Source organism: Lolium perenne, chromosome 5 (assembly GCF_019359855.2).
Source record: "Lolium perenne isolate Kyuss_39 chromosome 5, Kyuss_2.0, whole genome shotgun sequence".
Lineage (NCBI taxonomy): Eukaryota > Viridiplantae > Streptophyta > Magnoliopsida > Poales > Poaceae > Lolium > Lolium perenne.
The window spans coordinates 161379524-161403840 of NC_067248.2; the positions used below are offsets into that span (position 1 = coordinate 161379524).

The 24317-nt window shown below is 41.6% G+C and overlaps 1 protein-coding gene across 2 annotated transcripts; it reads right to left on the minus strand.

Moving 5' to 3' along the window:
• Nucleotides 1-17574: 17574 nt before the first annotated feature.
• On the minus strand, nt 17575-23043 carry LOC127300423 (F-box protein CPR1). Of its 2 annotated transcripts, none has more exons than XM_051330526.2 (4): nt 22755-23043; nt 22591-22664; nt 20676-21982; nt 17575-17920 (listed from the first exon to the last, which is right to left on the minus strand). In XM_051330526.2, the coding sequence occupies exon 3, from the start codon at nt 21956-21958 to the stop codon at nt 20708-20710; it is 1251 nt and encodes a 416-aa protein (XP_051186486.1). In that variant the 5' UTR covers nt 21959-21982; nt 22591-22664; nt 22755-23043; the 3' UTR covers nt 17575-17920; nt 20676-20707. The 2 variants fall into 2 exon arrangements, with proteins under 2 accessions (XP_051186486.1, XP_051186488.1); XM_051330528.2 differs by lacking the exon at nt 17575-17920 and adding an exon at nt 19579-20558.
• Nucleotides 23044-24317: the final 1274 nt, after the last annotated feature.

Genomic DNA, 24317 nt, shown 5'->3' on the forward strand with positions numbered 1-24317 from the left:
GGTAAAGAATTGCCCAACCCATGGACTAACTACTTGGATGATCATCCAAACCTTCTATGCATGATTGAATTTTTCTTCGCGGAACCTATTGGATTCAGCTGCTGGAGGTACCTTTATGTCCATCACCTTGGGGGCGGCTACAAAGCTTCTTGATGATATGATGATCAATTAATCTGAATGGCACACGAAAAGAGCTCCACAAGGTAAGAAGGTAAATTCTGTTGAAGAAAACTCCTCCTTGAGTGATAAGATTGATGTGATTATGTCTATGCTTGTGAATGGTAGATCTAATGTGGATCCAAATAATGTTCCTCTAGCTTCATTGGTTGCTCAAGAAGAGAATGTTGATGTGAATTTCATTAAAAGTAATAATTTCAACAACAATGCTTATAGGAATAATTCTGGTAACAACTATAGGCCATATCCTGCTAGTGGTAATGATTATGGTAATTCTTATGGTAGATATGAGGAAAAGATGCTAGAAATTGAAAGATCCACTAAGAGCTTTATGCAATCACAATATGAGCAAAATCAATTGTTTACTAAAACTATGAATGAACAATCTACCTTGTTGAAAAATATAGGAAATCAACTTGAAAATTTGAATATGGAGATTTCGGGTTTGCAAACTAAGATTTCAAATGCTGAAAACCGAATCTCATACATGTCTGCGTCACAATCCTCTTTAATTAATAAAATGGCTGCTAAACCTGAGGATATTGATAATAAAATTGTTACTACAGCAAACGCCATCCAAGTTCCAATTAATGAAAATATTAGATTGATGGCCGAATCGTCGCTCTCCCGAAACCCAAGTCTACAATTGTGGTGTCGATTAAAAGCAAGTTGAGCCTACACCCAAGTGCAAACACTTGGCTGTAGCCTCGGGGGCTACTCCCATCGGGAGCGCTAGCCGCGCACCCGATAGAAAAATAACTTCGACAGCATCTATGACAATCAAGGTTTGTAGACTCAACTCGATTCTACGTCTCGAGTGGAGCCTACTCCCATCAGGAGCACATGGATTTCATCAAGTCCTCCAGAAATATAGTTAAGTTCTTCATCGAGTAGTACAACTTGAGTCTATGCCTAAGTGCAAGCACTTACCCATAGACTCGGGGGCTACTCCCATCGGGAGCGCTGCCGCGCACCCGATAGAAAAATAATTTCAAGAATCATCGACATCATCTACGCTACACATGATCTACGACATGGACCTCGCCTCGTATTTCTTCGACTTCGGAGATGGTTATGCTTGGAGTTTCTACGCAAGTCTTCGACTTCCCTATAAACTCGGGGGCTACTGACATGGGCATACCCTTCGGGTACCCATTATTAGTATACCTGGCTCGGCTCAATATGGAGAAGACCCAATATGGAGAAGGCCCAACAAGGCAACCCGAAGAAGTAGTCGACTAGGACTCTTGTAAAACCCTAGCCTGGTTGCATATATAAAGCCAGCCAGGGTACCCGATAGAAAGAGGACAACAGATAGACAGAATATAGACAACATAGCTCCGCCTACGGCGGCACCCTGTAAACACATCTATGATCATATACTGGATTGCTAGGAGCACGTAGGGATCCTCCACCGAGGGAACCCGAAGCTGGGTACGTCGTGTGCCTAATCTCGCTCCCGGAATCTCCATCGTCGCTCTCCCGAAACCCAAGTCTACAATATGTAGGCATTGGCGAGGTGATCCCTCGTCAGTGGGAAAGAGAAGAAAATGAAAAACTTGCTAAAGAGAGTAATGTAGCTAAAGTTTGGACTATTACCACCACTAGTAATGATAATGATTCACATGTTGCTAAACCTCCTACTATCAATGGTAAAATAATTGCCTGAAACTGCTGAAACTGTTTGTGATAAAACTGCTGAAATTTTTTCCAACATTGGGGACAATGATCCCATTGCTGTAGATCATAATGGTTTAGATTTTGATGATTGTCACATCTCTGAAGTTATAAAGTTCTTACAAAAACTTGCTAGAAGTCCTAATGCTAGTGCTATAAATTTGGCCTTTACAAAACATATTACAAATGCTCTCATAAAAGCTAGAGAAGAGAAACTAAAACTTGAAACTTCTATTCCTAGGAAGTTAGAAGATGGTTGGGAGCCCATCATTAAGATGAGGGTCAATGATTTTGATTGTAATGCTTTATGTGATCTTGGTGCAAGTATTTCTGTTATGCCTAAGAAAATCTATGATATGCTTGACTTGCCACCATTGAAAAATTGTTATTTGGATGTTAATCTTGCTGATAATGCTATAAAGAAACCTTTGGGGAGGATTGATAATGTTCGTATTATGGTTAACAATAACCTTGTGTCTTGGATATTGAATGCAATGCATCTTATCCCATTATTTTAGGAAGACCTTTTCTTCGAACTGTTGGTGCTACCATTGATATGAAGGAAGGTATATTAAATATCAATTTCCTCTCAAGAAAGGTATGGAACACTTCCCTAGAAAGAGAATGAAGTTACCTTATGATTCTATTATTAGAACAAATTATGATGTCAATGCTTCATCTCTTGATAATACTTGATTCACACTTTCTGCACCTAGCTGAAAGGCGTTAAAGAAAAGCGCTTATGGGAGACAACCCATCATTTTACTACATCACTTTTGTTTTATATTTGAGTCTTGGAAGTTGTTACTACTGTAGAAACCTCTCCTTATCCTTATTTTATTGCATTGTTGTGCCAAGTAAAGTCTTTGATAGTAAAGTCAATACTAGATTTGGATTACTGCGCAGAAACAGATTTCTTGCTGTCACGAATTTGGGAAGGGTTCTCTGTAGGTAACTCAGAAAAATCTGCCAATTTACGTGCGTGATCCTCAGATATGTACGCAACTTTCATTCAATATGAGCATTTTCATCTGAGCAAGTTAAGTGCCCCTGGAAAATTCGTCTTTACGGACTGTTCTGTTTTGACAGATTCTGCCTTTTATTTCGCATTGCTTGTTTTGCTATGTTTGATGGATTTCTTTGTTCCATTAACTTTCAGTAGCTTTGTGCAATGTCCAGAAGTGTTAACAATGATTATGTCACCTCTGAATGTATGAATTTTCAATTATGCACTAACCCTCTAATGAGTTTGTTTTGAGTTTGCTGTGGAGGAAGTTTTCAAGGGTCAAGAGAGGAGGATGATACAATATGATCAAGAAGATTGAAAAGTCTAAGCTTGGGGATGCCCCCGTGGTTCATCCCTGCATATTTTAAGAAGACTCAAGCATCTAAGCTTGGGGATGCCCAAGGCATCCCCTTCTTCATCGACAACTTATCATGTCACCTCTAGTGAAACTATATTTTTATTCAGTCACATCTTATGTGCTTTGCTTGGAGCGTCTGTTTGTTTATTTTTGTTTTTGTTTGAATAAAATCGGATCCTAGCATTCTTTGTGTGGGAGAGAGACACACTCCGCTGTTGCATATGAACACATGTGTTCTTAGCTTATTCTTAATGTTCATTGCGAAGGTTGAACTACCTCGTTCATTGATATATGGTTGGAAACGGAAAATGCCGCATGTGGTAAATGGTATAATGTCTTGAATAATTTGATACTTGGCAATTGTTGTGCTCATATATATCATGTTTAAGCTCTTGCATCATGTACTTTGCACCTATTAATGAAGAACTACATAGAGCTTGTTAAAATTTGGTTTGCATGATTGGTCTCTCTAAGTCTAGATATTTTCTGGTTGAGGTGTTTGAACAACAAGGAGACGATGTAAAGTCTTATAATACTTACAATATGTTCATATGTGAGTCTTGCTGCATCATTTTATACTTGAGTTTGCTTCAAACAACCTTGCTAGCCTAGCCTTGTATTGAGAGGGATTCTTCTCGTGCATCCAAATCCTTGAGCCAAAAACTATGCCATTTGTGTCTACCATACCTACCGACTACATGGTATTTCTCTGCCATTCCAAAGTACATGACTTGAGTGCTACCTTTAAACTTCCATTCTTTGCCTTTACAATACATAGCTCATGGGAAAATAGCCTTAAAAACTATTGTGGTGAAAAATATGTACTTATGTGTCTTATTTCTTAATAAGTTGCTTGTTGAGCGGTAACCATGTTTCTGGGGACGCCATCAACTTTTACCTTTGTTGAATATCATGTGAGTTGCTATGCATGTTCGTCTTGTCTGAAGTAAGGGCAATTTTCATGATCAAATGGTTTGAGTATGCATATTGTTAGAGAAGAACATTGGGCCGCTAACTAAAGCCATGAATCATGGTGGAAGTTTCAGTTTGGACACAAAACCTCAATCTCTTATGAGAATATTACCTGTTGTTGAATGCTTAAGCATTAAAAGAGGAGTCCATTATCTGTTGTCTATGTTGTCCCGGTATGGGTGTCTAAGTTGAGAATGATCAAAAGCGAGAAATCCAATGCGAACTTTCTCCTTAGACCCTTGTACAGGCGGCATAGAGGTACCCCTTTGTGACACTTGGTTGAAACATATGTTATGCAATGATAATCCGTGTTAATCCAAGCTAATTAGGACAAGGTGCGGGCACTATTAGTATTCTATGCATGAGGCTTGCAACTTATAAGATATCTTATACATAACACATATGATTTATTACTACCGTTGACAAAATTGTTTCTATGTTTTCAAAATGAAAAGCTCTAGCACAAAAATAGTAATCCATGCTTCCCTCTGCGAAGGGCCATTCTTCTACTTTATTGTTGAGTCAGTTTACCTACTTCTTTCTATCTTAGAAGCAAACACTTGTGTAAACTGTGTGCATTGATTCTTACATGTTTACCTATTGAACTTGTTATATTACTTTGTGTTGACAATTATCCATGAGATATACATGTTGAAGTTGAAAGCAACCGCTGAAACTTATATCTTCCTTTGTGTTGTTTCAAAGCTTTCTACTAAGAACTTATTGCTTATGAGTTAACTATTATGCAAGTCTTATTGATGCTTGTCTTGAAAGTACTATTCATGAAAAGTCTTTGCTATATGATTCAGTTGTTTACTCATTGTCTTCATCATTGCTTCGAATCGCTGCATTCATCTCATGTGCTTTACAATAGGATTGATCAAGATTATGATAGCATGTCACTTCAGAAATTATCTTTGTTATCGTTTACCTACTCGAGGGCGAGTAGGAACTAAGCTTGGGGATGCTTGATACGTCTCAAACGTATCTATAATTTCTTATGTTCCATGCTACTTTTATGATGATACTCACATGTTTTATACACATTATATGTCATATTTATGCATTTTCCGGCACTAACCTATTGACGAGATGCCGAAGAGCCGATTCTTTGTTTTTCTGCTGTTTTTGGTTTCAGAAATCCTAGTAAGGAAATATTCTCGGAATTAGACGAAATCAACGCCCAGGGGCTTATTTTTCCACAAAGCTTCCAGAAGACCGAGGGAGATACGAAGTGGGGCCACGAGGCGACGCCACACTAGGGCGGCGCGGCCCAGGTCCTAGCCGCGCGGCCCTAGCGTGTGGGTCCCTCGTGGTGCCCCTGACCTGCCCTTCCGCCTACTTAAAGCCTTCGTCGCGAAACCCTCTATACCGAGAGCCACGATACGGAAAACCTTCCAGAGACGCAGCCGCCGCCAATCCCATCTCGGGGGATTCAGGAGATCGCCTCCGGCACCCTGCTGGAGAGGGGAATCATCTCCCGGAGGGCTCTTCATCGCCATGATCGCCTCCGGATCGATGTGTGAGTAGTTCACCCCTGGACTATGGGTCCATAGCGGTAGCTAGATGGTCGTCTTATCCTCATTGTGCTATCATGTTAGATCTTGTGAGCTGCCTATCATGATCAAGATCATCTATTTGTAATGCTACATGTTGTGTTTGTTGGGATCCGATGAATATTGAATACTATGTCAAGTTGATTATCAATCTATCATATATGTTGTTTATGTTCTTGCATGCTCTCCGTTGCTAGTAGAGGCTCTGGCCAAGTTGATACTTGTAACTCCAAGAGGGAGTATTTATGCTCGATAGTGGGTTCATGCCTCCATTGAATGCAGGACGATGTGACAGAAAGTTCTAAGGTTGTGGATGTGTTGTTGCCACTAGGGATAAAACATCGATGCTTTGTCTAAGGATATTTGTGTTGATTACATTACGCACCATACTTAATGCAATTGTCTGTTGCTTGCAACTTAATACCGGAAGGGGTTAGGATGTGATACGTCTCAAACGTATCTATAATTTCTTATGTTCCATGCTAGTTTTATGACAATACCTACATGTTTTGTTCACACTTTATATCGTTTTTATGCATTTTCCGGAACTAACCTATTGACGAGATGCCGAAGTGCCAGTTCCTGTTTTCTGCTGTTTTTGGTTTCAGAAATCCTAGTAAGGAAAATATTCTCGGAATTGGACGAAATCAACGCCCAGCATCTTAGAATTCCACGAAGCTTCCAGAACACCCGAGAGCCACCAGAGGAGAGCCACAGGGGGCCCACACGCCAGGGCGGCGCGGCGTGGCCCGGACCCTGGGCGCGCCAGCCTATGGGGGGCCACCCCTGGCTCCTCTGAGGCCGCCTCTTCGCCTATAAGAAGCCCCCTGACCTAAATCTTCGACACGGAAAAGCCACGGTACGAGAAACCTTCCAGAGCCGCCGCCATCGCGAAGCCAAGATCTGGGGGACAGGAGTCTCTGTTCCGGCACGCCGTCGGGACGGGGAAGTGCCCCCGGAAGGCATCTCCATCGACACCACCGCCATCTTCATCACCGCTGCTGTCTCCCATGAGAGGGAGTAGTTCTCCCTCGAGGCTAAGGGCTGTACCGGTAGCTATGTGGTTAATCTCTCTCCTATGTACTTCAATACAATGATCTCAAGAGCTGCTTTACATGATTGAGATTCATATGAGCTTTGTGTCACTATTAGTCTATGTGCTACTCTTGTGATGTTATTAAAGTAGTCTATTCCTCCTTCACGGTGTAATGGTGACAGTGTGTGCATCGTGTAGTACTTGGCGTAGGTTATGATCATAATCTCTTGTAGGTTATGGAGTTAATTATTACTATGATAGTATTGATGTGATTTATTCCCCCTTCATAGTGTAAAGGTGATAGTGTGTATGCTATGTTAGTACTCAGTTTAAGTTGCAAAGATCTATTATGCTCTAAAGGTTACTTAAATATGAATGCCGAATGTTGTGGAGCTTGTTAACTCCGGCATTGAGGTGCTCTTGTAGCCCTACACAACGAATGGTGTTCATTATCAAACAAGAGTATATGTAGCACAAAGGAAGAGAACTTATTTATTTATGTGATCAATGTTGAGAGTGTCCACTAGTGAAAGTATGATCCCTAGGCCTTGTTTCCAAATACTGCAATCATCGCTTGTTTACTGTTTTACTGCATCTTTACTTCCTGCAATATTACTACCATCAACTGCACGCCAGCAAGCACTTTTCTGGCGCCGTTACTACTGCTCATATTCATTCATACCACTTGTATTTCACTATCTCTTCGCCGAACTAGTGCACCTATACATCTGACAAGTGTATTAGGTGTGTTGGGGACACAAGAGACTTCTTGTATCGTGATTGCAGGGTTGCTTGAGAGGGATATCTTTGACCTCTTCCTCCCTGAGTTCGATAAACCTTGGGTGATCCACTTAAGGGAAACTTGCTGCTGTTCTACAAACCTCTGCTCTTGGAGGCCCAACACTGTCTACAAGAATAGAAGCACCCGTAGACATCAAGCACTTTTCTGGCGCCGTTGCCGGGGAGGAAAGGTAAAAGGCACTCATACTCCGGTCCCAGGTAACTAAGTACTTTTCTGTTGCCGTTGTGTGTGTGCTCGAAGCTATTTCCTTTAGATCCTGCAATTGCATCTTTTTGTTTCTTGTTAAACACTAGTAAGGCATAATGGAAAACATCTGTGAGCTTTTTAAACTATTTCCTGAGTCAAGACATGAATGGTTTAATGCGAAAATTTAAAAACCTATGGAACCTTATTTGCATGCTAGTAGCGATGATATTAGTATGAACACTTTGAACACCATTGTTGCTAATGATATAGAAAATTCTAAGCTTGGGGAGGTCGGTTTTGATGAAAATGATCTCTTTAGCCCTCCAGGTATTGAGGAGAATGTTTATGTTGATTATGATATGCCTCCCATATATGATGATTATAATGATAGTGGTCTTTTGGTGCCGCCTACTATGGAGAGTAAATTTTATTATGATTATACTATGCCTCCTACACTTGATGAGAATAATAATGATAACTACTTTGTTGAATTTGCTCCCACTACAACTAATAAAATTGATTATGCTTATGTGGAGAGTAATGATACTTTTATGCATGTGAATAAGAATGCTTTATGTGATACTTATATTGTTGAGTTTGTTCATGATGCCACTGAAAGTTATTATGAGAGAGGGAAACATGGTTATATGCATCTTAATAATATTAAGTTTCCCCTCTTTGTGTTGAGAATCTTGAAGTTACTCGTGTTTTATCTTCTGATGCTTGTTACTTTGCTCTTCATGAACTTGTTTATTTACAAGATTCCTATGCATAGGAAGCATGTTAGACTTAAATGTGTTTTGAATTTGCTTCTTGATGCTCTCTTTTGCTTCAACTCTTATTTCTTGCGAGTGCATCATTAAAATTACTGAGCCCATCTTAATGGCTATAAAGAAAGAACTTCTTGGGAGATAACCCATGTCTTTATTTTGTTACTGTTTTGTTGAGTCTTGGAAGTTGTTACTACTGTGGCAACCTCTCCTTATCTTATTTTATTGCATTGTTGTGCCAAGTAAAGTCTTTGATAGCAAGGTTCATACTAGATTTGGATTATTGCGCAGAAACAGATTTCTGTCTGTCACGAATTTGGGCAGGGTTCTCTGTAGGTAACTCAGAAAAATCTTCCAATTTACGTGCGTGATCCTCAGATATGTACGCAACTTTCATTCAATTTGAGCATTTTCATCTGAGCAAGTCCAGTGCCTCTAAAAAATTCGTCTTTACGAACTGTTCTGTTTTGACCGATTCTGCCTTTTATTTACCTCTTTGGCTGTGTTGGATGGATTTCTTTGTTCCATTGACTTCCAGTAGCTTTGGGCAATGTCCAGAAGTGTTAAGAATGATTGTGTCACCTCTGAACATGTGAAATTTTTGATTATGCACTAACCCTCTAATGAGTTTGTTTTAAGTTTGGTGTGGAGGAAGTTTTCAAGGGTCAAGAGAGGAGGATGATATACTATGATCAAGAAGAGTGAAAAGTCTAAGCTTGGGGATGCCCCCGTGGTTCATCCCTGCATATTTCAAGAAGACTCAAGCATCTAAGCTTGGGGATGCCCAAGGCATCCCCTTCTTCATCGACAACTTATCAGGTCACCTCTAGTGAAACTATATTTTTATTCAGTCACATCTTATGTGCTTTACTTGGAGCGTCTGTTTGTTTGTTTTTGTTTTGTTTGAATAAATTCATGCTTGTGTGGAAGAGAGACATGCTCCCCTGTTGCATATGAACACATGTGTTCTTAGCTTTACTCTTAATGTTCATGGCGAAGGTTGAAACTTCTTCGTTCATTGTTATATGGTTGGAAACAGAAAATGCTGCATGTGGTAATTGGTATATTGTCTTGAATAATTTGATACTTGGCAATTGTTGTGCTCATATAGATCATGTTTAAGCTCTTGCATCATATACTTTGCACCCATTAATGAAGAACAACATAGAGCTTGTTAAAATTTGGTTTGCATGATTGGTTTCTCTAGAGTCTAGATATTTTCTGGTTAAGGTGTTTGAACAACAAGGAGACGATGTAAAGTCTTATAATGCTTACAATATGTTCATATGTGAGTCTTGATGCACCGTTTTATACTTGAGTTTGCTTCAAACAACCTTGCTAGCCTAGCCTTGTATTGAGAGGAGTTCTTCTCGTGCATCCAAATCCTTGAGCCAAAAACTATGCCATTTGTGTCCACCATACCTACCTACTACATGGTATTTCTCTGCCATTCCAAGCAAATACTTCATGTGCTACCTTTAAACAATTCAAAAGCTATTATCTCCTATTTGTGTCAATGTTTTATAGCTCATGAGGAAGTATGTGGTGTTTATCTTTCGATCTTGTCATTTACTTCGGACAGACTTTCACCAATGGACTAGTGGCATGTCCGCTTATCCAATAATTTTGCAAAAAGAGCTGGCAATGGGGTGCCCAGCCCCAATTAATTAACTTGCATTAATAATTCTCTTCACATGTTTTGCCCAGATCTATCAGTAAGCAACTTAATTTTGCAAATAGACACTCCTTCATGGTATGTGATTGTTGGAAGGCACCCGAGGATTCGGTTAGCCATGGCTTGTGAAAGCAAAGGTTGGGAGGAGTGTCATCTAAAAAATAAAAAAATAAAAACTAAACTAAAGTACATGTGTAAACAAAAGAGAAGAGGGATGATCTACCTTGCTGGTAGAGATAACGTCCTTCATGGGAGCCGCTCTTGAAAGTCTGGTTGATAAGGTAGTTAGAGTACCCATTACCATTCGTTGACAACAACAAACACCTCTCAAAACTTTACTTTTATGCTCTCTATATGATTTCAAAACTTAAAAAGCTCTAGCACATGATTTAATCCCTGCTTCCCTCTGCGAAGGGCCATTCTTTTACTTTATGTTGAGTCAGTTTACCTACTTCTTTCTATCTTAGAAGCAAACACTTGTGTAAACTATGTGCATTGATTCTTACATGTTTACCTATTGCACTTGTTATATTGCTTTATGTTGACAACTATCCATGAGATATACATGTTACAAGTTGAAAGCAATTGCTGAAACTTAATCATCCTTTGTGTTGCTTCAATGCCTTCTACTTTGAATCTATTGCTTTATGAGTTAACTCTTATGCAAGACCTATTGATGCTTGTCTTGAAAGTACTATTCATGAAAAGTCTTTGCTATATGATTCAGTTGTTTAGTCATTGTCTTTACTATTGCTTCGAATCGCTGCATTCATCTCATATGCTTTACAATAATGTTGATCAAGATTATGTTGGTAGCATGTCACTTAAGAAATTATCATTATTATCGTTTACCTACTCGAGGGCGAGTAGGAACTAAGCTTGGGGATGCTTGATACGTCTCAAACGTCTCTATAATTTCTTATGTTCCATGCTAGTTTTATGAAAATACCTACATGTTTTGTTCACACTTTATATCGTTTTTATGCATTTTCCGGAACTAACCTATTGACGAGATGCCGAAGTGCTAGTTCCTGTTTTCTGCTGTTTTTGGTTTCAGAAATCCTAGTAAAGAAATATTCTCGGAATTGGACGAAATCAACGCCCAGCATCTTAGAATTCCACGAAGCTTCCAGAACACCCGAGAGCCACCAGAGGAGAACCACAGGGGGCCCACACGCCAGGGCGGCGCGGCCTGGACCCTAGGCGTGCCAGCCTATGGGGGGGCCACTCCCTGGCTCCTCCGAGGCCGCCTCTTCGCCTATAAGAAGCCCCCTGACCTAAATCTTCGATACGGAAAAGCCACGGTACGAGAAACCTTCCAGAGCCGCCGCCATCGCGAAGCCAAGATCTGGGGGACAGGAGTCTCTGTTCCGGCACGCCGCCGGGACGGGGAAGTGCCCCCGGAAGGCATCTCCATCGACACCACCGCCATCTTCATCACCGCTGCTGTCTCCCATGAGGAGGGAGTAGTTCTCCCTCGAGGCTAAGGGCTGTACCGGTAGCTATGTGGTTAATCTCTCTCCTATGTACTTCAATACAATGATCTCAAGAGCTGCTTTACATGATTGAGATTCATATGAGCTTTGTATCACTATTAGTCTATGTGCTACTCTTGTGATGTTATTAAAGTAGTCTATTCCTCCTTCACGGTGTAATGGTGATAGTGTGTGCATCGTGTAGTACTTGGCGTAGGTTATGATCATAATCTCTTGTAGGTTATGGAGTTAATTATTACTATGATAGTATTGATGTGATTTATTCCCCTTTCATAGTGTAAAGGTGACAGTGTGTATGCTATGTTAGTACTCGGTTTAAGTTGCAAAGATCTATTATGCTCTAAAGGTTACTTAAACATGAATGCCGAATGTTGTGGAGCTTGTTAACTCCGGCATTGAGGTGCTCTTGTAGCCCTACACAACGAATGGTGTTCATTATCAAACAAGAGTATATGTAGCACAAAGGAAGAGAACTTATTTATTTATGTGATCAATGTTGAGAGTGTCCACTGGTGAAAGTATGATCCCTAGGCCTTGTTTCCAAATACTGCAATCATCGCTTGTTTACTGTTTTACTGCATCTTTACTTCCTGCAATATTACTACCATCAACTGCACGCCAGCAAGCACTTTTAAGCGCAGTTACTACTGCTCATATTCATTCATACCACTTGTATTTCACTATCTCTTCGCCGAACTAGTGCACCTATACATCTGACAAGTGTATTAGGTGTGTTGGGGACACAAGAGACTTCTTGTATCGTGATTGCAGGGTTGCTTGAGAGGGATATCTTTGACCTCTTCCTCCCTGAGTTCGATAAACCTTGGGTGATCCACTTAAGGGAAACTTGCTGCTGTTCTACAAACCTCTGCTCTTGGAGGCCCAACACTGTCTACAAGAATAGAAGCACCCGTAGACATCAGGATGATAACCTGAAAGTGGTATTTTTAGGCATAGATGCATGCTGGATAGCGGTCTATGTACTTTGTCGTAATGCCATGATTAAATCTCATAGTACCCATCATGATATATGTATGTGCATTGTTATGCCTTCTTTATTTGTCAATTGCCCAACTGTAATTTGTTCACCCAACATGCTATTTATCTTATGGGAGAGACACCACTAGTGAACTGTGGACCCCGGTCCATTCTTTACATCTGAAATACAATCTACTGCAATTGTTCTTTACTGTTCTTCGCAAACAAACATCATCTTCCACACTATACATCTAATCCTTTGTTACAGCAAGCCGGTGAGATTGACAACCTCACTGTTACGTTGGGGCAAAGTACTTTGATTGTGTTGTGCAGGTTCCACGTTGGCGCCGGAATCCCTGGTGTTGCGCCGCACTACACTTCGCCGCCATCAACCTTCAACGTGCTTCTTGGCTCCTACTGGTTCGATAAACCTTGGTTTCTTACTGAGGGAAACTTGCTTCTATACGCATCATACCTTCCACTTGGGGTTCCCAACGGACGTGTGCTTTACGCGTGTCAGAGCGCCGCGGTATCACACTATTCTCTTTTACTTATTTACTTTTCAGTAGAGTCATATCATGAGTAGTGAAGTTATCATATATGATAGTTTGCAGCGTGGAAGTATTTCTCCTTTAGTTGATTATCTATGTATCCCTTGGTGTAAGTTGCCGTTATCAAATATTAATGAGAAGTTTTATCATTTACTCTCTGCACATCTTATTTTAGTTTGCAATTTCTATCATATGATTAAACTCGTTGGTTAGTATTGGTATCACTTTGGGATCATCAAGTAATTCTAGTTGGTCTTGGCAAACTTAGCATTGGTCAGTAGCAACATTACTTTGATGCTTAAGTAGAAAAGAGAGAAATACATGTAGATACATTATTCCATTATCTTTCTTTCTTGTTGTCTCATAAGCTTAATATTCTTAAAATTAAATTATTTGTACTTCCAAGGAAGATTGCATGATTGTTTTCTATCACATGTATATTTGTTTGTATCACTCAACTCTTATGCTTGCTACCCAACCTTGCTAGCCAAAGACATGTACTGAGAGGGAATGCTTCTCATGCATCCAAATCATGAACCAAAAACTCATGCCATTTGTGTCCACCATACCTACCTATTTGTGGTATTTCGCCGCCACTCCAAAGTGAATTGCTTGTGTGCTACCTTTAAACCTTCAAACATTACTACATGTTTTGTGTTTTGTTCTTAGCTCATGGGAAATTAGTTTAAAAAGACTATTGTGATAAGGTTTATGTAGCTTATAAGTTGCTTGATGAGCGATAACCATGTTGTCTGGGGAACACCATCAACAAGTCTCTTTTTGTTGAATATCATGTTTTACCATGCTATGAATGTCCATCTTGTGTGAAATAATTGGGGTTGACATGTTTAGATTCGAGTATGCATATTGTTAGAGAAGAGCAAAGGGCCGCCAACCGAATCCATGTTCACATGGTGGAAGTTTCAACCGGACAATTAAATCCTCAAATCTCAATCGAGATAATATTACCGTCGAATGCTTAAAGCATTAATCTGAGGAGTCCAACCATGTGTTTTCCATGTTGTCCTGGTATGGATGTCTAAAGTTGAGATTTATCAAAATCGAGAAATGCGATTTATCTCCTTGGACCTTTGTACAGGCGGCATGGGGGTACCCTTTGCGATACATGGTTGAAACTATATGCATATGATGAAGATCTTTGGTAATCATTAAAGTAAGACAAGGTTGTGGGCGCTAATAGTATATGTGCATGAGACACGTAACTTATATGATGAGTCATATTAATTATCACTACCGTTGACATAGACATGCACACATCTCAAAAAAAATATTTTCAACACTCCTATTGCATTTAAAACAAAAAGCTCTAGCACATGAGTAATCTTGCTTCCCTCTGCGCAGGGCCTTTATTTTACTTTTATGTTGAGTCAGTAAACTTATTTTCCTCTATCTCAAGCAAGCATTTGAGTTGTTGTGATCCAACCATTTATATATGTTGATCCTTTCAATCCTCTCTTTTATTCTTCCTTGTGTAGCACAATACTTTTATCTGAATGAATATAACTCTGAAAGCTATCTATGATTGAAAAGAGATTGAAATGATTGAGCATGTGATTTCTGCAATAAGCTCTAATATAAAGACTTTGCTCGAAAGATAAGTATCATTTGTTAATTGTTCTCTGACCAAGAACAAAAGTTTGCCATCACCAATTATGATTTCCTCTATGCACCTCTATTTAGTGATTCCTTACTCATTGCAAGTTGAATTATATAAGAAGAAGTTGCTGCCTATAATAACTTGTGTATTGGTAAGTATGATGCTTCTTGTCCGTATTTTGTTTATCGTCACTTCATTCCATAAACCCGTGGTCTGGTTTACCAAGTTCAGTTTCGCTTGGGGACAAGCGAGGTCTAAGCTTGGGGGGAGTTGATACGTCCAATTTGCATCGCTATTTTATATCATAATTTACTGTTATTTATTGATATATTTCATATTTAGAGGTAATACTTATGTCATTCCATCTATTTTTGCATGTTTGATGGTTATTGGAGAATTAACCACCAGAGCCAGGAATCTGCTGGAAAAAGGACCGTCACGACACCATATTTCTGAAGACCAACAATGCCCAACAAAGATACAAAAAATCATATTTTTCCAGATTACGGAGGAAGCCAGAAGGGGAGGCCGAGATGGGCCAGGGGGCTCCAAACCACCCGTAGGCGCGGGCCCACCACAGGCCACGCTTAGGCATGGTCTGGGCGCCCTGGCCCACTTCTGACGATGCCCCTCGCGTATATTAACCCCTCAGGAAACCTAAGATCTGGGGTACGACGAGAGAAATATTCCGCCGCCGCTACTACGAGGCGGAGAACCAGAGAGGGAGAAAATCTCTCCGGCAGGCTGAAATCTGTCGAGGAAATTCCTTCCCGGAGAGGGGAGATCGTCGCTATCATCACCGCCATCGAGCTGGACTTCATCGGGATCATCATCACCATCATCTCCACCGCCAGCACCATCATCACCGCCGCCTCCATGCCGTCCCGCTGTAACATCTTGGGTTTGATACTTGTCTAGTTCATAGGGGAACATTCCCGGTGTTGATTACTTGTTGTAGTTGATGCTATTGAGTGAAACCATTGAATTAAGTTTATGTCCAGATTGTTATTCATCATTATAACACCTATGATTATGATCCATATGATGTCGTGAGTAGTTCATTTAGTTCTTGAGGACATGGGAGAAGTCATGCTATTAGTAGTGGAACTATGTTGAGTAATATGCAATGATTTGATATTTAAATTGTGGTGCTATTCTTCTAGTGGTATCATGTGAACGTCGACTACATGATACTTCACCTTTATGGGACTAGAGGAATGCATTGTGTATTTGGCTACTAATTGTGGGGTTGCGGGAGGACAGAAACCCAAACCCCCGTTAGGAAACCGGTGCACGAGGGAGTGTAGGATCTCAAAGTTTAAGGTTGTGGTTAGATTTATCTTAATTACTTTCTTGTAGTTGCGGATGCTTGCAAGAGGTATAATCACAAGTATGTATTAGTCCAAGTACGGGGTAGTGCATTAGCATAGGTTTACCCACACAACACGTACCAAACCATTGAATATTATTCATCTATGTGAAGCGAAAGCACTTGACATAATTCCCGTGTGTCCTCACAAATGTTTGTTCATCATAAGTAAAACAATCGGCTTGTCCTTTGCTCTAAAAAGGATTGGGCCAGTCGCTGTAATTATTACTACTGCATTTTATTTACTCGTACTTTATTTATCTGCAATATCAAATACCCCTGCAAACCGGCCTGTTTGCTAGTGTTTACATTGAATCCTCGATCAAAACTGCTCGTCAACACCTTCTGCTCCTCGCTGGGTTCGACACTCTTATTTATCGAAAGTACTACGATACACCTCTATACTTGTGGGTCATCATTGATCATGCCGTGCAAAGTATAAATCGTTGTCCCCATCTTCGGTCCATTTTCCTTCTCTCTTCTGCTACAAATTTGAGTGTGTTCATCCGCCGAACTTCACCAAGTTCTCTTCAAACAAAAAAAAGGGTAAAAAAACATACCTTGGGGGTATCCAAGGATCATCATCTTCGTCTGGCGGCGAATCTTGGGCAGGGGCAACGACCGTAGCATGCGCCAGAGGTGATGGCGGTGCGGTAGCCGGTACCGGTGCCTGAGCTGGTGCAGCGTGAACCGGAGGGGATGGCGGTGCCCACACGAGGTCCTTCAACCCTAAATCCGGCGACTGGCTGCGGCGCAAGGAAAAGAATGCCATACCGGAGGTACGCGGACTCGTGAATCCGGCCGTTCCTCGACAAATCCGGCGGATTTGCTCGAGGTTGCGGCGCTCGATTCAGTCGACTTAGGCTACCGGCGGCTACACGCAGAGGGTTGGAATGGCGGGGGAGCTTACGCGGAGATGGCGGCGACAAGTTCTAGGCACCGGGCGGCGGCGATGCGAGGCTGCTGGAGGAGCGGGCGGAGGCGAAGGTGGATGAGGAAAATTATAGGAGAGCGGCCGCGGGCGACGATATTTGAGGGCCGCAGAGGCCGATGAGGAAAAATTATGCATGCACCGCTAAAGCCTTTGGAAGATCGGCTAGAGTCGGTTCTGGCTGTTAGCGCCGCATATTTCCTCCTCTAAAGGCGTTTTGTACAGAGACCCGTAATATGATTCGTGATCTCACAACGAATATTTTGACCTAAAAAGTGTCATTTCTCGATATATAACATTATATAAGTCAATCTTGCAAAATTACGGCAATGAATACCAACATCTAGCAGGCCTAAGCAAAATAGGACAGAACGCAAATTAACATGGTAACACGTCAGGAAAGAATAACATCACAGTTATTCATTGCAGCGAATAGGCTGAACTGGTGTTCTTGTGAGCCATTGTTTTGCAACAAAAAGCCTGAGCTCGTGTTGCTCTGAGCCATCATGGTTCAAAAAATATGAGGATATCGTGAGTTTCCAACGGTATCAGGATTGTCTAGTGAACCACATGACCACAAGCAACCTGTTGTTTCCAGGATCTCATTCATGTCACTCAAATTGTACTTTAGGCAACGTCGCAGACAGTAGAAACTCCACATTTTCATTGCCTCATGCATAACAATGTGCATAGAGCTTCCCCATGAGCTGACTTTGAAAAAAGTGTCAATGCCTCTAAAGTCACCAATCAGTAGTCGCCTCCCTAGATCATAAGAAGAGCTGAACTATCAGCAAGCTTTCCCATGAATCAGACATAGACAACACACAGATAATTACAAAGTGGAACAAGCTAATGGAAAAAAAAACTGACGTGTAACTAAAACCTGAAAGATCAAGCACATATAGGTGGTTTTCAAAGTTCAGTGCCCCTAAAAAATATTGGCAGCAACAACGGACTCAACTCGACAGAGATCATGTAAAACTATCATGCAACAAACCATTCAGCTTCAAGACATACACATCTCTGTATTTTTCCAGCATTTAAGAACTTGTTACACTAGTAAGTAACAACAAATAATTAATCTTGTGATACACAAATATTTACCACGGCAGAGTCATGCAACACTGCAAGTCTTAATGAAATGATACTTGAACGTGACTAGTGTAAATTTCATACCCGCAGCAAAGTTTTGACATCAATCATTGTTCTGTTCAGAATGAATGAAGTATCAAAATTTTAAATTGTAAAGCTAAAGAAAAGATGGATGTTTATCATCTATATGTTGAGATATGTAAAAACTTATCAGGATTTATACCCTGAAAAGACAAAATACAACCATTCTATTGGAAACATTGTTGCTTGGTGCAAATTCTGTCCAAGAATAAGCATTCCAGCCCCAAATCAAAATGTAATTATGCAAATATATCTGTCATCACGGCCAAAATCTTGTCGAAATATACTACAGTATTACCTCCGTTCCAAAATGTAGTATGGTTTACAAGTCTTACGATTGTAACATATAGTTTTGACAACTTAGTTGAGAGCTACCAAACTTGAAAATGCTTCACAAGTTATTCATCAAACGCTGTGCCCCAGTGACATATATGAGTGTGTAACTGACATAATTTGACAAAGCTATGCACTCCTGTGGAGCATAAATTGATTAGATGCACCATGCATCAAGCAAACTACAGACAGGGAATGTAATAACGTGATGGATGATTGCCTGAATATTTCACAAGGGCACTTCACACTGTCACAATAAATAAGACAGCGAGGCAGCAAGAATAAGAAGAGAATGTGATCGTTTTTCTAGTTTACCCTACTGTCAAACAAACTCACTCAGAATTCTCAAAAAAACAAGCCAAACAGTGTTAGAAACTACAGTTTGCAGGGTCCAATACTTGAGAATCGGATACTTCAAGGAACTCCTACATTGCCATGATCAAAATTGAAATCTCATAAAAAGACCTTCATTATTGGGGAAAAAAGGTGGAAATTCTGCACTAATTTATATCAACCTCTAAAACTTGAGACCATATGAAATAATTGCAGGCCCCACCGCCATCCAAAGAAGAGAGACAAAAACAGTCACTAGACTTCTGTGAACTGCTCCAACACAGAAAACACATGTTTTGACTTATGCCAGGAATTATACCAGTACCACTCATGAAGATGGGTATTTTTTGCATTATCAAATCAGTAAGGACACTGACAAAAAAGGAATAAAATCATATGTTGAATGTTACCATATTTAGCCAGCTTTCTCATGGAAAACTGTAACGCAAGACAAACTACTTCTGAAAAGACCATTTCAATTATTCAAGTACACTGATGTAACAAAGTAATTGACATGTTAGTCCATCGCAATATGGAGAATATACTGCAGACATTCTGCATACCATGTCAGTATGTCACACAATTTTTTTTTTTTTGAGAACACAGTACAACGCAGACGCTCACAAACACGCACGTACAAACACCCCTATGAACGCACGCACGCACACCCTACCCCTATGAGCACCTCCGAGGGACTGAGCCGGCATATCTTGAGGTTGACGAAGTCACCACTGGCGCCTCGCTGTTGACGGGCACGTCACGTACCACTGAAAGCATAGCGCCGGTTAAATCCTGGAATAAATCCAGGTAAATGCAAACACCCATGTCAAGTCTAGGACTTGAACCTGGGTGGGCTGGTTCCACCACAAGGGACCTAACCACCAGAGCCAAGCTCTGTTTGCAGTATGTCACACAATTATGTAAAACTGTCACACGGAAAGGTATAGTCTCTTTTTTTATGAACAGAAAGCTACATGCTTTTGCCATGGCCATGCAAGAGAGCATTTCATAGATAGTTGCACAAGACAAAATTCTTCCTGACATACATACTCTCTTTATATGATAAAAAAATACAGGGTAAATAGTTCAGTTTCAAGAAGGAAGCCAACTCACTCATCCACAAAATCAGAGACAAAATTTAGTGCTTACACGACTTTTAGATCTATGCAGGCATTAAGTGCTAGAGATGACATCTGAGAGTAACAGATTGTATTAGATATTTCTAAGTTTATCCCCAGATGATATGGAGGCGTACAAGAGATGGTTACCATCTCTACATTTGTATATAATCTGACCTCCTGATTGTCCTAATGAAAAATGGAACATTGGTGTTTTAGTGCTTTATAAGGATTCTGTTAGTGAGCGGTGACCGCCCATTTCAATCAAACAATTCCAGTAGTTAGATTTAGGGATAAATTAGTAGTACTACTCAAAGCATAGACTAATGAATTTTTAAAAAATGGTTGATTATCTGCCATAATTGTATGAGTGGCTTACCTACTAAATGACTTCCTCTGTTGTTACTCCCATGCATTTATTTAACATAAACCTTTACCCCAAACTAGAAAATGCACAAACAAACCCATGATGAGCCGCACATAGTAAAAACATGCGTAATAATAAGACAACCAGTTCATATAGCGTAAATATCCTCAGGAACATTAAACTAGAAACTCACCTCAGGTACTGAACAGGAGCATTTTATTTCTATCACCAAATAGAATCTGTCATCTCATAATATCCTTCGTCTTCTGGCATAAAGTTTTCACCATAATCTTCTTGCATCCCAAAGAAAGGGAGTGGAACAATGTTCTCCTGAAAGCGGAACGAAGTAATATGCATGCGGGTGTCTTTGTTTTTGTCACACTCCATCTTTCCTAGAAACTTGCCATCAAGGCCAAAGTGCAAAACACATCCTGGAAGCTCGATCAACAACTCACGCTCATTGAATGTAGCAATCTTGCACAGTCTAGCCGGTAAATAAAGCTGAGGTGATGCCTCCATTGCCGAGAGGTTGATCTGGTAGGTGGGGGCCCAGACATCGGCTTTGTAGTCATGCATAACATTAATAGCTATGGCAATGTCATCATGACTGCTGCACATAGCAAGCGTGCTGTCCAGCTCCAACAACGACATCCAAGACCAAGAGTACTTACAGGGAGGACTGCGCATCCAACGGAAAGTCTCAACCTTGGTGTCAAACACAATTATGTTGCTGAAGTCATCGCTAGTATAGTACCGCGGTAACAGCCAATGCAAGTTGCCGTGGTTGAGGACTGGTGCATTTTTAGAACATGTGAGTCCATCTAGGAAACCTTGTTGCAATGGTGGTTCTTCGATGCGCCTTGACTGACTGCATCCAACTGCAAGGACGTGGAAATCAACCTTGGAAGTGAAAGTATCCTCATTCCTTGTGCAGATAGAGTAGAGCAGCCGGTATTCTTTGGATGCGAGGTGTTGGTAGAAGCCAGCAATGCGAATTCCTGTAACTTCTAGGCCATCATCATCATCATCATGGTCATGGGTCAGTGATAGGGGAGCATGTTGGCAGGTAATCGGATTGCAGATTTCAAAGTATCCCTCACTGTACGAGACCACAAGGAGGCCATCACAGGAACCATGGATCACAAGGTTGTCTTCATAGGGGGAGGGGTTGGGATACCAGAGGATGGTCTTCTGGCTGAGCTTGCGACTGCCGGCACCTGGACTAGCGTCAAAATATACAAAAAGTTGGCGATCAAACAGTTGTCCTTCACGCTTGATGAGGTCGATGACCGGAAGAGACGGCTGGTGGCGGTGGTGTGCGAGGAGAAAGGCATGGGTGGAGGTAGCACGACGCCACGACGTGCAGACAGCACGGCACCTGAGGATGTCCTCAGCCGGCAACCTAACGAGTATGTCCATGGTAACCACCGACTCAGGCAAGTCGTCAAGGACGGTCTCACTTCTGATGTTCTGCATGATGATTGATTGCTGGTGTTCTATCTGAAAAAAGGGCATAGTTGAGGACAAGTTAAAACAGTAGAAACATTCGATGGCATAGATCAATTTGTTCAGAACACTAACATACTGCTTCCAGGCAGCACAATAAGCATGAAACGCTGATAACAGAAGTGCTAGTGGAACCTAACAAAATGTTCCCCTTCTAGTAGCTGCACTGAGAATGAGAAGAGGGTATATGATAGATAACCCAAGGGCAGAGCAAACCAGAAGAGGCCAAGAGGGTGCGCGACAGATTCAGCAGCATTCGATAGCATAGATACCTAGAATACTAGGATATGGCCTCCAGGCAGCATAATAAGCATGAAACGATGATAGCGAAGTGCTAGTGGAACCTACGAGATGTTCCCCTTCTAGTAGTAGCAGTAAGCAGGACAAGATCGTACACAGAGAACAAAGAGCGCGCGGTATAATTGTGTTTGAACCCAAGGGCACAACAAAGCAGAAGAGGTTGTGCGACGGATTCAGGAACAAAGAATAGTTGCGCGGCGGCGGTGGATGAACCGCTTGCGCTAGGGCGTCCGGCCCAGATGAAACTAGAAGAAGAAGAAAAAAACGACACGCAGGCTTGCCGAGGATGGACGGTAGTTTACCCTGGGGACACGACGAGGACGATCGGCGACGCCCGAAAACGACGCCGGCGGCCGCGGCGCGGCTTCTCTGGGGTCTGGACACGAAGAGAAAGGGGATTTGAGCGCAAATATCAGAGGGAGAATGGACGAAGAGGAGGCGCGTCGGCGCGTGGCCCGGGACTCACCGCGCGAGGCCAATTCGGACAGCGCGGCTGCTAGCCGGCCGGCGTCGCGGAATAGGGCAGTCCGTCGAGAAATCAGCCGTGCTCCGCGGAGGAAACGAGGGTCGAACCGAACGTCGAGCGATTATTGCCGTACAGAAGTATCACCTCACGCCGGAGCACCTGGTGCCTTCGAGAGACAGAGGGGAGGTGATGAAGAGGTGGCGGTGCAAGAGCAGCGGCGGCGGAGTGTGGCGGTGAGGAGGTGCGGTGGCAAGCGCCGCCGTGGCTGAGCGCCTGAGCAGAGAGGAGGGGAATTACGAGAGGATGTAGGAGAGGGTATTTTGGTCCCCTTTTTTACATGCCGTATTCTCAAATGCTTTTTTTTTTACTCAAAAGCATTACGAGAGGAGTAGAAAATTCTCAAATGCTTTTGATGTGATTTTTTCTCACGTTCAGTTTTCAGGCAGAATTTCAATTTCTGACGTTATGCTTTGGCAGAGCGTCCCCATGTTAATTGCATAATTTCTCTTCAAGTTTAGCAAATCTCGGACGTCTATTTATAGACAGAGGTAGTACTACCAGATTTAAAATAATTACCTAAAAATAGATGTGTTTACATACTAAAATACATCTACATACATCCATTTTTGAGAAATTATTTTGAACTAGAGAAACTATTACGTTTGTCATGTTATTTACCCTATAGACGATCGTACAGACGATCCTACAGTACTAATTCATTTTTTTTTTTTGTTTGAACAAGGGACCAGGGCCTAGAAGACCCCAGCGACGCTTCCATTCATCACACGTGGCAGGTACATATTACAAAGAAGCCCTTTTACAACTCTCGCACTGAGAAACCTGTAATTTGAAGAAAGGGCCTCTAAATGTGCAAAAAAACACCCTAGAAAGAAAGGTAAAAACGCAATCAAGTCCAAGGGTGGCGCCGCCACAGATCGCCGGCGAACTCAAGACGGAGACGTCGAGTTCCGGTGCCAAGATGCTCGGCAGCATGCTTCCGACGCCACATCGCATCCGCCGGTCGCTTCTCCACCTCCGGGGACAAACCACTTGGTGATGAAGTAGCGCCGAGCTCCGGCGGTCGACACGAGAGAGAACCTCCACACAGGAGGTTGAAGTTGGGCCGCCATGCCGGCCAAGGATCACGGTGTCGAGAGACGCCGTGTGTGACGCTCGAAGGAGCCCTAATTCATATATATGGCTCTCCAAGCCGTATATGTAGAGGCAAAATTTCCGTGGATCAACAAAAACGGGACTACCATAGCACAAGCAAAGAAAGGCATGTACCGGTTGCAGGCAGATTCTTGACATTGCCTCACTAAAAAAGTTAGGCAGCAGACTATAGCCCGTAGGGGATCTTTGTTTACCATGTGTGACAGTGTGAGCATCGCCGTTTATACACACTTGTATGCATAAGCTATCGCTGAACATTGAGATATCTTTTGTCTTGAGAACACACTGTAACTCAAAGCACATCTTCTTAATGACTTGTATTCAGTTTGGCTAAAAACTAAAAAGAATGACTGAAACATGCTCTTGTGTATACATGAAGTCTGGTATGGG

What these genes read in the sequence shown, in the direction of transcription:
- LOC127300423 (XM_051330526.2), bottom strand. Translation starts at nt 21,958, where the DNA reads ATGCAGAACATCAGAAGTGAGACCGTCCTTGACGACTTGCCTGAGTCG.